The sequence below is a fragment of the Ovis canadensis genome, chromosome 2, assembly GCF_042477335.2.
Source record: "Ovis canadensis isolate MfBH-ARS-UI-01 breed Bighorn chromosome 2, ARS-UI_OviCan_v2, whole genome shotgun sequence".
Taxonomy (NCBI): domain Eukaryota; kingdom Metazoa; phylum Chordata; class Mammalia; order Artiodactyla; family Bovidae; genus Ovis; species Ovis canadensis.
In genome coordinates this window covers 214,196,577-214,210,910 of record NC_091246.1, presented here as the reverse complement: position 1 = coordinate 214,210,910, position 14,334 = coordinate 214,196,577, and the positions used below count along the sequence as shown (strand labels likewise).

The following is a 14,334-nucleotide window of genomic DNA, read 5'->3' as shown; positions in this document are numbered from 1 at the left end:
ATGTTTTCCATACAGTTCAGTTCAGTCACTGAGTTGTGTCTGACTCTTTGTGACCCCATAAACTGTAGCACACCAGGCCTCCCTGTCCATCACCAACTCTGGGAGTTCACCCAAACTCATGTCTGTTGAGTCAGTGATGCCATCCAGCCATCTCATCCTCTGTCGCCCCCTTCTCCTGCCTTCAAGTCTTTCCTAGCATCAGGGTCTTTTCCAGTGAGTCAGTTCTTCGCATCAGGTGGCCAAAGTATTGGAGTTTCAGCTTCAACATCATTCCTTCAGATGAACACTCGGGACTTATCTCCTTCAGAATGGACTGGTTGGACCTCCTTGCAGTCCAAGGGACTCTCAAGAGGCTTCTCGAACACCACAGTTCAAAAGCATCAATTCTTCGGTGCTCAGCTTTCTATACAGTCCAACTCTCACATCCATACATGACCACTGGAAAAACCATATCCTTGACTAGGTGGACCTTTGTTGGCAAAGTAATGTCTCTGCTTTTCAATATGCTCTCTAGGTTCAGCATAACTTTTCTTCCAAGGAACAAGCATCTTTTAATCATGGCTACAGTCACCATCTGCAGTGACTTTGGAGCCCCCCAAAATGAAGTCTGCCACTGTTTCCACTGTTTCCTATCTATTTGCCATGAAGTGATGGGACCAGATGCCATGATCTGAGTTTTCTGAATCTTGAGTTTTAAGCCAGCTTTTTCACTCTCTTCGTTCACTTTCATCAAGAGGCTCTTTAGTTCTTCACTTTCTGCCATAAGGGTGGTGTCATCTCTATATCTGACATTATTGATATTTCTCCCGGCAATCTTGATTCCAGCTTGTGCTTCATCTAGCCCAGCATTTCTCATGATGTACTCTGCATATAAGTTAAATAAGCAGGGTGACAGTATATAGCCTTGATGTACTCCTTTCCCAATTTGGAACCAGTCTGTTGTTCATGCCTGGTTCTAACTGTTGCTTCCTGACCTGCATACAGGCTTCTTAAAAGGCAGGTCAGGTGGTCTGGTATTCCCAGTTCTTTCAGAATTTTCCACAGTTTGTTGTGATCCACACAGTCAAAGGCTTTGGCATAGTCAATAAAGCAGAAATAGATTTTTTTTCTGGAACTCTCTTGCTTTTTTGATGATCCAGCAGATGTTGGCAATTTGATCTCTGGTTCCTCTGCCTTTTCTAAAACCAGTTTGAACATATGGAAATTCACAGTTCACGTACTGTTGAAGCCTGGCTTGGAGAATTTTGAGTATTTTTACTAGTGTGTGAGATGAGTGCAATTGTGCAGTAGTTTGAGCATTCTTTGGCATTGCCTTTCTTTGGAATTGGAATGAAAACTGACCTTTTCCAGTCCTGTGGCCACTGCTGAGTTTTCCAAATTTGCTGACATATTGAGGGCAGCACTTTCACAGCATCATCTTTCAGGATTTGAAACAGCTCAACTGGAATTCCATCACCTCCACTAGCTATGTTCATAGTGATGCTTTCCAAGGCCCACTTGACTTGGCATTCCAGGATATCTGGCTCTAGGTGAGTGGTCATACCATTGTGATTATCCATGTCATGAGATCTTTTTTGTATAGTTCTGTGCATTCTTGCCACCTCTTCTTAATATCTTCTTCTTCTCTTAGGTCCATACCATATCTGTCCTTTTTTGTGCCCATCTTTGCATGAAATGCTCTCTTGGTATCTCTAATTTTCTTGAAGAGATCTCTAGTCTTTCCCATTCTATTGTTTTCCTCTATTGCTTTGCACTGATCACTGAGGAAGGCTTTCTTATCTCTCCTTGCTATTCTTTGGAACTCTGCATTCAAATGGGTATATCTCTTCTTTTCTCCTCTGCTTTTCACTTTGTACAAGTGACAGAAAGTCCACTCAAAGAGACAGAAGTCAGACAGAGAGTGTTTTCTGACATAAGAGTGCAGGGATAGTTCTTATTTCAGGTGTAGCCAGATGCTGGAATTCAAATGATGATGTCAAGCCTGGGTTGTGTTCTCACTTGGCTCATCACTCAGCTCTGCTTTCTGTCACTTTGGTCTGATTCTCAGACTGACTTTCTCTAAAAAGTGGCAAAATGGCCCCTGGCATCATTGTTCAACAACCCTGTGGAGCACAAAAAACAAAACAAACAAACAAACAAAAAAAAACTCTCTTAATTCTTTGTATAAAATCTAGCAGAATATTTTCTCATTGGCTATGCTTGGACCATGTGTTGTTGTCCAGTAGCTAAGTTGTGTCTGAGTCTTTGCAACCCCCTGGACTATAGCACACCAGGCTTCCCTGTCCCTCACTGTCTGCCAGAGTTTGCCCAAGTTCATGTCCATTGAATCCGTGATGCTATCCAACCATCTCATCCTCTGCCACCCTCTTCTTCTTTTGCCTTCAATCTTGGACCATGTGCCCGTCTCCTGATCAGAGATCAGGAGATCTGTTCAACTCTCGTGATCAGAACAGGAGATCAGATCAACTGTTGTGATCAGAAATCTGGAATCTAGGTCTCGTACCCATTGATAGACTTGAGGTATGAGAACAGCTTTACCCAAACCAAATGGGCTGAAATTGGGTAAGGGTACCTTAAATAAAAACCTGTATGCAGTTAAAGAAAAAAAAAAAATAGAGATGTTAGGAGGAAAAAAGCAGATGTCCACTATAATGTTCTCTAGCATAACTTAAGGCATTTAGAACCATAAAGGGCCTTAAAGCTTACAAGAAAAATCCTTTTTTCCTACTGCCTGCCTTTGAACACAACTCTGTAAGAGTGTGGTAGCTGAAACTGCTGGAGCCATTTTTGGACCATGAGGGGAAGGCCAAGACAGTAACATCTTTGAGCTGCTGAACAAACACCAGTGTCACTGCCTACCTCGACTTATTATTTGAGAAAAGTGAACTTCCAGTTAAGCTAAGTCAGAAGGATATTCTGTTACTTGAAGCCAACAGCAAACTTAGCTCATACAGAACAGGGAAGAATTCTATCACCATACTAGAAAGTGGTGTGGAATTTAAGAAATTAAGTTTTTAAGCAAATAAGTTGATAAATCAATAATGCCTTCTTTCCCCTTGGATACATTTGTAAAAAATCCACAATTACTAGAATCGTATTAAAGGCCAATCCCCATTTCTCTCTAACTGCATCCTCTTCTTTTTCTTCGAAGTACGTATCATGTTTTTAGTAGTTATTTTCTCACTCACTCCCCTCCACCCCCAGAATATTGCAGGAATTTGGGCTGATTTGTTTTCTTCTGAGCCTCCCATCTAAAAGTACCTCCCACATACAAGCTGATTCAGTAACTCTGTGGATTAAGATGTTCCTCGGGGATCCTCTTATTTCAACACCCACATATTGCAGGAAATGAACGCCATGCGGGGAGTTAAGTGACTTGCCCAAATTTTCATTCTAGTCTAGAATCAAGGACTCACTGTCAGAATCAAAGCAGATATTAAAAAAAAAAAATGCTCTTCATGGCAAGCAGAGTGGTGACGTTAGGACCACAGCAGGGGTTTCATTTTCAGTAGCAGTTTCACTCAGGGAGCATTTCAGTGTCTCCTGAGTTCAGTCATATGCCCACACCACCCACAACAAGAATGGCCAAACCCTGGTGATTAAGGAGATGATCCATATCATTTGCAGAGTTTTAGGGAGCGTAAATTTGTCTGTTTTTAGAAGACCAATTGTAAAACAAGCACACAAACAGAAAGGCTGCAGGCCATTTTTTATGTTATAGTATTTTTAAATTTTCATTTCTTCACAGGCATCAAAGATGTGATCATTTGGGGTAATATTAGTGGAAATAACTATGTTGATCTGAGAAAAGCCAAGGTTTACAGATATGAGAGCGCTATTTGGGGACCTCCGCACTATTCACGCCCTGTTTTAAGCCTGCTTTTTGATCGGTATGGTATCTCTTTAAGTGAAGTATTTTAACAAGATTGAATAAACATATAATAATTGTTATAATCTTTTAAAAATCATCTTAGAAATCTGTGTACAAAAATAACCTGACATTGTTCACACTCAGCCTCATTTACGCTTTCTATTGAAGAAGTAAAGAAAATTCCACAGAATTTCAACCAGTCAGACTCCACTTCCAATTTATTTGATTTTGGAATTATGAATTTTTATATTTCAGATCATCCTTAAAGTGGTTCACATATTCCATTAATGTTATTGCTAAAGCAAAGGCAGAGATATGTGTTCAAATCAAAACTAGTTGATTTAGAGAATCAGGAATTTCGAGAATTAGGAATTCTGGTGGGCAGGTCCAGGCCAAGCTGGGTGCTCAGTCTCAGGAGAGACAGAATTGAGACGCACTAAGAAGCCTTGTCTGTGGAGGCAAGCCGCCTGGGTTGGAATTCTCATCCAGTCATTTGTTAGCTGTGTGACTTTAGAGAAGTAACTTAGTGTCTCTGTGCCCCGATTTTTCCGTGGGCCAACTGGAAACGGTAACAGAGTACAGGCCTTACAGAGTTCCTGAAAAGATGAAATGGATTAAGACAGGCAAGGCCCTCAGAACTGTGCCTGTCACAGTCAGCACCACCATCACAAAAAGAGTATGGGAAGAAGTAGAGGGAGGGACGCATTTGGAACTTTTTTCTAAACTTCGCAGTACTTTCCACATGCAGTACTTGCATGTTGTAGCACATGCATTTCATCACCCCTTTCTTCCCTTCCCTTCCTTCACCCATGCCTAGAAGCTGTGTCCTTTTGTGTCCTCCACCTTCTTGGAGTACAGTTCCTGCGGTTCCACTGAATGGCTCCCTGGCGGGGCCAGCATCTCCTGGAGCTGTTGCACTGGCTCAGCAGGGACGGCCTTCTCAGGCTTGTTCTAGTCCAGCCGGACTATTCCCTGAGTTTTTAAACTTCAGATTAGAAAAGCTTAAGAATTCCTTACTTCCCAATATGAGGAAGTCAGCATTTCATTATACTTTATTTAAAATGAAAGGTACCCCTGGCTCCAGTAGCCTCTACGTAGAATCCATTGTTTGTGATGAAACTGCTCTTGCAGGCTTTGGCCCTTCTTCTGTGTTCATATTCATTTTATCATGGTTTTAGTTTAAAGCTTTAGGCCTCCTTTCTGCCCTGTTTCATTACTTGACTCTTTATGGGACTGAAGAAGTTTGAAGAGGGATTCAGGAAGTCATATTTCTGTTTTGTGGAGGTGATTTCTTGTGTTTAGATGCACTGACCCAGGGACCGTTCTTTTTCATTCCTAGTCCTTTCTCCATTGTAAAATGGTTTCCTTCTGTCCTCACAGGGATTGGGTAAACAGAGAGTTTGTGGCAAGTCTTAAAACGCTGACCGCCACAGGAAGACAATTTGGAGGCATGTTAGCTGCACACAGTATAGCCACTACGCTGAAATACTGGTGCCATGGCTCACCCCCTGGGGAGATTGTGTCTCTAGGGGTATTGAGCGAAGGTAAATCTGGTTTTTTCATATCTTACGATGACTAAACACCTCAGTGTATGCCTTGTGCTCCTACTTTTGTGTCCTCGCCTGTCTACCTCTTTCCAGGTTCTGTGAGCTATCTGAATGTTCACGATTCCATAATCATGCACACTCGTCCATTCAGCAATGCCACAGTAGTTCGTGTGTATGTGCTGGGAACACACACAGGGAGAAGGCCTGGCTTCTGCCTTTTAGGAAACTCACAGCAGAGAAAAGGAGAGTCACATATGTCAATGAAATCATTCCGTTGAGTTTTTCTCACTGTTTCCCAGCTGAGGAAGGGAAAGCAAGCTCAGTTTTCAGTAGGCAGCAGGAAGAATCAAGACAGGCATCATAAAGGAGGGGACACTTCAGAAGTGTCACCTGCAAGTGTGAGTCATATTTCCCTGACAGACAAGTATGGGAAAATCACCTGGGTGCAGGAGCCGCAGGAGCAAAGACACAGATGCAAGATAAAAAGGGCACAGCTCTTTGGGTACCAGGCAGCAACAGGAATGTGGAAAGCTTGCTCTCCATCCGCAAAAGATGGGTATATATTTTTATATCCTTACTACTTTAATCCACTAAAAACTATACAGAGCACTTCTGTGTTTAAAATATAGGAAAGAAAGAATAGCTGATGCCCTACCTCGAGCGTAGGCTCTACCTAGAGTATCTCTTACCTTACAGCTTTCCATTCTCCCTGAGCAAAGCCCATTCATTCCCAAAGCTCCAGGCCTAGGTCTCACTGCTGAGCCCTGCCCTGTCAAACATTGCCAGCTGGATGTCATGTTGTCACTTCAAACTGACATACACCAAATTAAACCTATTGTCTTGCTCCCCGATGTGATCCACCTCTTGTATCCTTTATGTTACTAATGGAACCGTGATTCTTCCCATTGTTTCAGTGACTATGGTGCAGCTCAAGGAAGTCTCCCCAAATCCTGCTAGTCTGAATTCATGTCTGTCTTTCTGTACTCACATAGCATGTGTTCCTCTATCAGAGAGGATATCACAGCCTGCCTTTATGGATGGGCTCTTAGCCTCATATGTCCTCTCCATTAGAGTTCATCTTCCCTGGTGGCTTAGAGAGTATAGCATCTGCCCGCGGTGCGGGAGACCCGGGTTCAATCCCTGAGTTGGGAAGATCCCTGGAGAAGGAAATGGCAACCCACTCCAGTACTCTTGCCTGGAAAATCCCATGGATGGAGGAGCCTGGGAGGCTGCAGTCCATGGGGTCGCAAAGAGTCGGACACGACTGAGCGACTTCACTTTCACTCTGAGGGCAGGGCCTTGGCTGGGTCTTCTTGTTGCTCCTTCATGGGTAGACGCTCAAAGAGTCTTGTTCAATTAAAGTGAAAGTGCACTAACCCATCATGTGAATTCAAATCACTGTGTTACCTTTTTAGTGAATTAGGCATTTAAAACCTCACCTTTTTTTTTTGTAAAAAGTTTAATTAGGAAGTCCCTGGTGTAATTAGAGAAGTGGTTAGTACTCCATGCTTCCATTGCAGGGGGCATGGGTTTGAACCCTAGTCAGGGAACTAAGATTCCACATGGCCAAAAGTTTAGTTAATCTCTATAGGAATTCATCAATAAGTGCTCAATGCTGGGGGCAAGTGAGGTGAGAAGCAAGTGATCACTGTGTCCCTTAGATGGTACCGCATATATAAGCTCCCTCTGCAGTATTCTTGGGCTTCCCTGGTGGCTCAGACAGTAAAGAATCCACCTGCAATGCGAGAGACCTGGACTCAATCCCTGGATTGGGAAGATCCCCTGGAAGAGGGTATGGCAACCCACTGCAGTATTCTTGCCTGGAGAATCTCCATGGACAGAGGAGCCTGGTGGGCTACAGTCCATGGGGTCACACAGAGTCAGACATGACTAAGCACAGCATAGCACAGTGTGTATATGTCAATCCTAATTTATCCCATCCTCCTAATTTATCCCTCCCCTCTTTCTCTTTGGTAACCATGAGTTGTTTTCTATGTATGTGGATCTACTCTGTTTTGTAAATAAGTTCATTTGTATCCATTTTTTAATATTTCACATATAAGTGATACCATATGGTATTTATCTTTGTCTTAGTATGATGATCTCTAGGTCCATCCGTATTACCATAAATGGCATTATTTCATTCTTTTTTATGAGTGAGTAGCACTTCATTATAATATGTTAACGCATCTTCTTTATCCGGTCATCTATCAATGGATGTTTAGGTTACTTCTACATCTTGGCTATTGTAAATAGTACTATGAATTTGGAATGCATATATCTTTTCAAATTAGAGTTTTCTCCACAAACATGCCCAGGGGTGGGATTACAGGATCGCATGGTAACTTTACTTTTAGTTTTTTAGGGAACCTCCACACTGTTCTCCATAGTGACAACATTTTTGATGGCTAGAATGGTGTGAATAATTTTCCTACTTGATTGAGGCATGAAAACAGGAGGCATTTTATCTGAAGGTTGCTCAGTTAGTAATAAACATTATCAATCTTTTTATTTGGAGCACATTTAAACTGGGAACTGGCACTGAGAAAATCACCAGCTCTCCTTCCCAGTGCTCGCTCCATGGCTCTGTGATTGCAGTCGTAGGTTGGAAGAGCAAAGGCCAGATTGGACAAGTGTCTGGGGCTCAGGGGCTACCTAGAGGCCCAAGGAAAACTAAGGAAGCAGACAAAAGGAATCCAGACAAGGTGGGAGAGAAGGACTGCATTAGTCCCCAAGGCAGGGGCAGGCCATCTGAACCCAGCAGGGATGAAAGGGATAAAGAGGGAACAGCAGAAGTGTAGGTCCACTATTATCATTAAAAACCATGTCATTAAAAGCTATGTCTGTCCTTCTCTACAGTGTCACCAGGAAGCTTTATTTATCTGAGTGCTTTTGTCTTGCTTTGTATTTGTTCCCTGCAGGCCAGTTTGGTATTCCTAAAGGGATTGTCTTTTCTATGCCTGTGAAATTTGAGAACGGAACTTGGGTGGTTCTTACAGATCTCAAAAATACAGAAATAAGTCAACAAGTAATGACCAGAATGGCAAATGATCTAATTCAGGTAATGTCAGAATAGCCACAAGGAAACTGACTTTAATAATGGCCTTAAATGGATTCCCCTAGATCAAGGCATACATTGTTTTACTGTGGTTTCAATTTGCTTCTTATTCCTAGGAACAATAGAAGGCCATAAAAGTTTGGAGAAATCAGCAGAAGATCACTACTTATTTGGTTGTGTAATTTCTAGTATGTTAAAGATAGTAGTTGGTTACTTAAATATCCAGAATCAAAGTACATTTCTAGTAAAGAATGATTAGGTTACTAATGTGATCATTTAATTCTCTGATTACAAAATTTTTGCAAAATTTTTCCACAGGAGCAACTTGTTGCACTTGGAGAGTTGGCAAATTTTCAGCCATGTCAATCAGGTAATCTATTAGATATGATATTTTATAGGGCTGCTATTAAAATAGTATTAAAATATGTGTTAAAACAAAATCACTATTTAATATAAATAAATGTAATCCATATTTCATCACTTTTCAGGTAAATTATTGACAAAATAAACTATAAGTTTAGTATATCCTTTGAAATAAAGTATCTGATAAGAATGCTAAAGAAATCACACCTTAAATTTCTTTTTGCTTTTGCTTACTTATTTTCGGCTATGCTGGGTCTTTGTGCTGTGTGTGGGCTACTCTCTAGATGCGGTATGTAGGCTTCTCATTGCAGTGGCTTCTCTTGTTGTGGAGCACAGGCTCTAGGCTTGCAGGCTGCAGTAGCTGTGGCACATAAGCTCAGTGGTTATGATGTACGGGCTTAGTTGCCTTGGCATGTGGAATCTTCCTGGACCAGGGATCAAACCCATGTCCCCTGCACTGGCAGGCAGATTCTTATCCACTATGCCACCAAGGAAGCCCAAGAAATCACATCTTAATGCCACTCTTCCCTATTCCCTTATAAACTTTGTGTATTGTTGTTCTTCAGTCACTAAGCCATGTCCATGTGACCCCATAGTCTATAGCCCACCAGGCTCCTCTGTCCATGGAATCTTACAGGCAAGAATACCAGAGTGGGTTGCCATTTCCTTCTCCAGGGTGTCTTCCCAACCCAGGGACCAAACCCAAGTCTCCTATGTTGGCAGGCAGATTCTAACCATATATGTTAGCTTCCTAGAGCTGCCGTAGCAAAGTACCGCACATGGGTGGCTTAAAACAATAGAACTTTATTCTCTCACAGTCCTGGAGACCAGGAGACCTAAATCAAGGTGTCAGCAAGGCCACATGCTCTCTCTGAAGGCTCTAGGAAAGAATTCGTCCATGCCTCTTTTACCTTCTGGTGGCGATGATTGGCATTCTTGGCTTGTAGCTGCTTCATACCAGTCTCGGCCATTGTCTTCCCAAGTCTGTCTTCCCTCTGTGTGTGCCTGTTTCCAGATCTCTCTTGGGAAGAACATCAGTCATTGCCTTGATTGTTGTTCAGTCCCTCAATCGCGTCAGACTCTGAGATCCCATGAACTGCAGCACGCCAGGCTTGCCTGTTCTTCACCATCTCCGGGAGTTTGCTCAAATTCATGTCCATTGAGTCAGTGATGCCATCCAACCATCTCCTCATCTGTAGTCCCCTTCTCCTCCTGCCCTCCTCCCAGCATTGCCTTGGGAGCCCATCTTAATCCAGTCTGACCCCATCTTAACTTGATTATATCTGCTAAAACTGTATTTCCAAGAAGGTCACATTTGCTGATACCAGGGATCAGGAATTCAACATATCTTTTTGTATATTTGTGAAACTCACAATACTTACAGTTACCTTTAGGTAACGTTAAAAAATAACTTTCAATAAGCTTAGTTTTCTTATTGATATTTTCTCTAATTGTAAACTCACAAGGAAGTGTTCTCATCTTTCTTTCCTTACAGAAAACCTCATCTGAAATATGAAAATACCAAAATAAATAAATACTTACTCTAAGAAAGAGCTTTCATCAAGTGTCTTTTGAGAGCTCAACATCCCTTCCTTCAATCATTGTTGATGGAGTGTCAACCATCAGCCAGTGCTAGGAGTTAGAAATATGGGGGTGGATAAGATAGACCCATTCTTGCCTTCATCAAGGATCATAATTACACCAAGGGCTATAGCTGTAGTGAATCTCAGCATGAGAAGTACAGTGTGCTATGAGAGCATATGCCCAGGGATGTGATCAAAGAAGCTGACACAGGAAAGCGTACATCAGCGTGTTGGAAAAACTGCAAAAAATACCTTGTGTGGCCAAAGCCTAACAAGATGAAGCTGAGAGAGCGAGTGGAGAAGGGCAGATGAGAGTTGCACAGGCTTCTGGGTGAAGAATGACCCAATCACATTGTGATCAGTTTGGAAGACATACTGGAACCAAGGCGAGACTGTTTGCAGAAGACTGGTATCAGGAGGGTAGCAGAGTGACACAAGGAAGGGATGATTACAGCTAAGGCTGAAGGCTGTAGACTTTTGAAAGACATTTAGGAAGCAGACTTATCAAGACTTGATTATGGATTGGCTCTAGGGAATCTCAGAAGACTGACTTCTTTTGGTTAAATAACTGGGTGGGTTTTATCAATATGGGGAAAAAAATGGTAGAGGAAGATTATTTGAGAAAGACAGAGAGTGTGTGTGTGTGTGCCTGTGTGTGTTTGTGTGTGTGTGCCTGTGTGTGTGCCTGTGTTTGTGTGTATGCCTGTGTGTGTTTGTGTGTGTGTGCCTGTGTGTGTGTGCCTGTGTGTTTGTGTGTGTGCGCCTGTGTGTGCCTCTGTGTGTGTGTGCCTGTGTGTGTGTGCCTGTGTGTGTGAGCCTGTGTGTGTTTGTGTGTGTGTGCCTGTGTGTGCTTGTGTGTGTGTGCCTGTGTGTGTGCTTGTGCGTGTGTGTGCCTGTGTGTGTGCATGTGCCTGTGTGTGTTTGTGTGTGTGTGCCTGTGTGTGCTTGTGTGTGTGTGCCTGTGTGTGTTTGTGTGTGTGTGCCTGTGGGTGCTTGTGTGTGTGTGCCTGTGTGTGTGCACCTGTTTGTGTTTGTGTGTGTGCTTGTGTGTGTGTTTGTGTGTGTGTGCCTGTGTGTGTGTGCGTGTGCTTGTGTGTGTTTGTGTGTGTGTGCTTGCGTGTGTGTGCGTGTGCTTGTGTGTGTGTGTGTGTGTGTGTGTTAGGTGGGAGAGGATGTGCGGTGCCAGGGTACAGGAGGAATAAACTTAGTTGCTTACATTTTGTTTTTTCCTTTAATCTTTGTATTAGTTGCTTACATTTTGATTCTGAAATACCTGTGGGGGTATCTCAAATAGATGCAACAGATAAGAGAACCACATACTTTCTGGAGCTCATCAGGATCTGAACTACATTTATCAAACTGGGAGTTGTTGACTTTATATATATTGGGTTGGCCAGAAAGTTCGGTCGAGTTTTTCTGTAAGACTTTAAACTCGAACCAACTTTTTGGCCAATTCAATAGAATTGGGGCCGTAAGCATGATGGAGATTGCAGAGAGAGAGAAGGCCTGGAGGAACTTAGCCTTTGATGATTCAGTAGAAGAGCTGACAGAGGACTGACTGTAAGCGGGGTGATCAGAGAGTCAGGACAGGCCCTGGAATCTGATGCCACGGAAGACCAAAAGGCATTGTTTGGGGATGAAGGCTGGTCTGCACTGTGGGATACTACCAGGGGATCAAAGCAAATGAGACCCGCTAAGTCCCCAGTGGACCGAGGACACCGAGGACATTCGTGACTTCGATGAGAGCCCAGCAGTTTTGTGGAACAGGGAGGCAAAAGTGAAACCAGTGTGGGCAAGGAGGACTGAGCCCCAGGAACTACAGACTTGCTGTTGTGCCAGGGTACTGAGTGCTGTGGGCCTGAGGATGTGTGTGCTGAGAACAGAAAAGGGCCCCATGAGGACAGGATGGAAGCTCTTTCTGAACAAGGAGACATCTAAACAAAGTCATGAGAAAGAAGAAGGTGTTAGCTAAGATGGGGGTAAATGGAAGGGTTGGTCCATTCAGAGAGAGCAACAGGAGTATACAAAGGCAGAAATATAAGGCAAAACTTTCTGAGAACTGCCAATTCATTTTATCTGTAAAATAAAATTGGTGGTGAAAAGTGTCAGAAAGTGGAAATGTTACCTAATCTTGTTAAAACCAATGAAGGACTTTAGGGGAGGGAAGGGAGCAAATTTAAATTTTGAAATGATCACTCTGTTCATAATGGGAAGAATGTATTGGATGGAAGAGAGCAAAAGTAGTAGTAAGACCAGTTTGGGGGTATTTTTGGCAGGTAGAGTAATTATGAGGGCCTGACTGAAGTGAGGCAGCAGCAGCAGCAGCAGCAAGAAGTGGCCATGAAATATAGAAAAGGTGCTAGATTTGAAGATATGAAGTTAACAGAATTTGATCATCTGAGACATAGGCTAAGAGAGAGCTTGGGATGGGGACGAAGAATGCCCCAATGTGTTTGGGGTCTCGACATATGGTGGAGTCATTCCCTAAGACAGAACTTCCCAAACCATTAGCCACAAATGGGTTGGGACATGGAGCTAGTGATTTCCTTAGCTCCAGAGACTGAATCTGGAGCAATTGGCGTTCCCAGGCTGGTTGCCTCTATTGTCCTGGTCATTTTCTATGTGTGCTAAATGATGAAAATGATTGAGAAGCTGTGGTCAAGGTAAGGGCTATTGAAGAAGGAGCAGGTTTTCCAGAGGCATTTGTGTCCAGTGGGTAAGAGACACATGGTCTCTGGAGGCCAGGAGAGAGATCTGGGCTGGAGATGAGGCTACAGAGTCATCAGTAACTAACTGGTAGTTTTTTAGAAGTTGATAACCATGATGACCCTGTGGGGAAGGACCTGACTCTTTGAGGAAAGGAGACTTCTTCACTGCTTGGTCTCTCGTGCCTTTTAAATTTCATTCGGTGGGCATGTTTGACACATTTAAAAATATAAATAAGCAGAGAGAGACATATCTGGATGGATGGGTGTTAACATTCAACCACCACTGGAGAAGGAGGAATGTGAGGAGAAAGATCCTCAAGACAGCAATAGAAAACAAACTTCAGAGCACAGGGATAAGATACCAACAGGAAGCATCTCTTCTGCCAAGACCTCAGAAAAGAGGAGAGGTGATGGATAGGATGCAGGGAACTTTGTAGGAGGTGTGGATTCAGAACAAAAATGGCAGCAAGGCCAGGTACCAGTGATCAAAGTCTAGGGGGAAGCTAAGGTTGTAAGGAAAGAGGTGAAGATTTGAAGTAATTTGTTAAGAGGAAAGGAAAGAAGGACAATGGAATAAGTCATAATTTTCTTTTAGAGCTAAGGGCTCAATGGAGTTTAGAGACAGTGACATTTGTAATAACTCCAATGTACATTTGTGTGATTCCCTGTAATGGTGCTCAGCTGCCTGGATGCAGGAAAGGAATTCCAGAGGTATGATTTGCAGTAAGTTCTGAAATATCAGAGAGTGCTGCCACCCCTCCACTTAGAATACAAATAACATTTGGAATAAAGATGACACTATACAGTATTCCAACAAAATGCTGAGTATTTCCATGATGACTTTATGTGGCATCTCAAATTATCTTCCCAAAGTTTTTATGTTTCTCCTATTTGTGTGTGTGTGTGTGTCTTGTTTGACTGGTACCCTAAATGGGTGCTCAGGTGATTTGGTCATTGGTATTGAACAAGGGAACAGAAAATGACTACACTTTTGTTACTCTGCTTGGCACTTGGGTTGGAAGCAAGTGAGGCAGTGAAGATGAGGGTAATTGAAAGAAAGCTGATGAAGTAATGGACTACAGGGGGTCTCTACTGGATAAAGAAGGAAGTAATAAATAGAAATAAAATTTAGAAAATCTAGGCAGGTGTAGGATAATATTGAAAACATTTAACAATTAGTGTGATACAGATTTCAACCAATATA

General features: G+C 42.7%; 1 protein-coding gene across 3 annotated transcripts in view; it reads left to right on the top strand.

The window, feature by feature from the left end:
• Nucleotides 1-14,334, top strand: part of MDH1B (malate dehydrogenase 1B) — a 32,199-nt gene that overhangs the window by 12,781 nt on the left and 5,084 nt on the right. For all 3 annotated transcript variants that reach the window (XM_069574488.1, XM_069574490.1, XM_069574489.1), the window contains 4 exons: nt 3,749-3,890; nt 5,252-5,415; nt 8,340-8,479; nt 8,795-8,846. In XM_069574488.1, the coding sequence (XP_069430589.1) occupies nt 3,749-3,890; nt 5,252-5,415; nt 8,340-8,479; nt 8,795-8,846 (498 nt within the window). The remainder of the gene's footprint in view (nt 1-3,748; nt 3,891-5,251; nt 5,416-8,339; nt 8,480-8,794; nt 8,847-14,334) is intronic.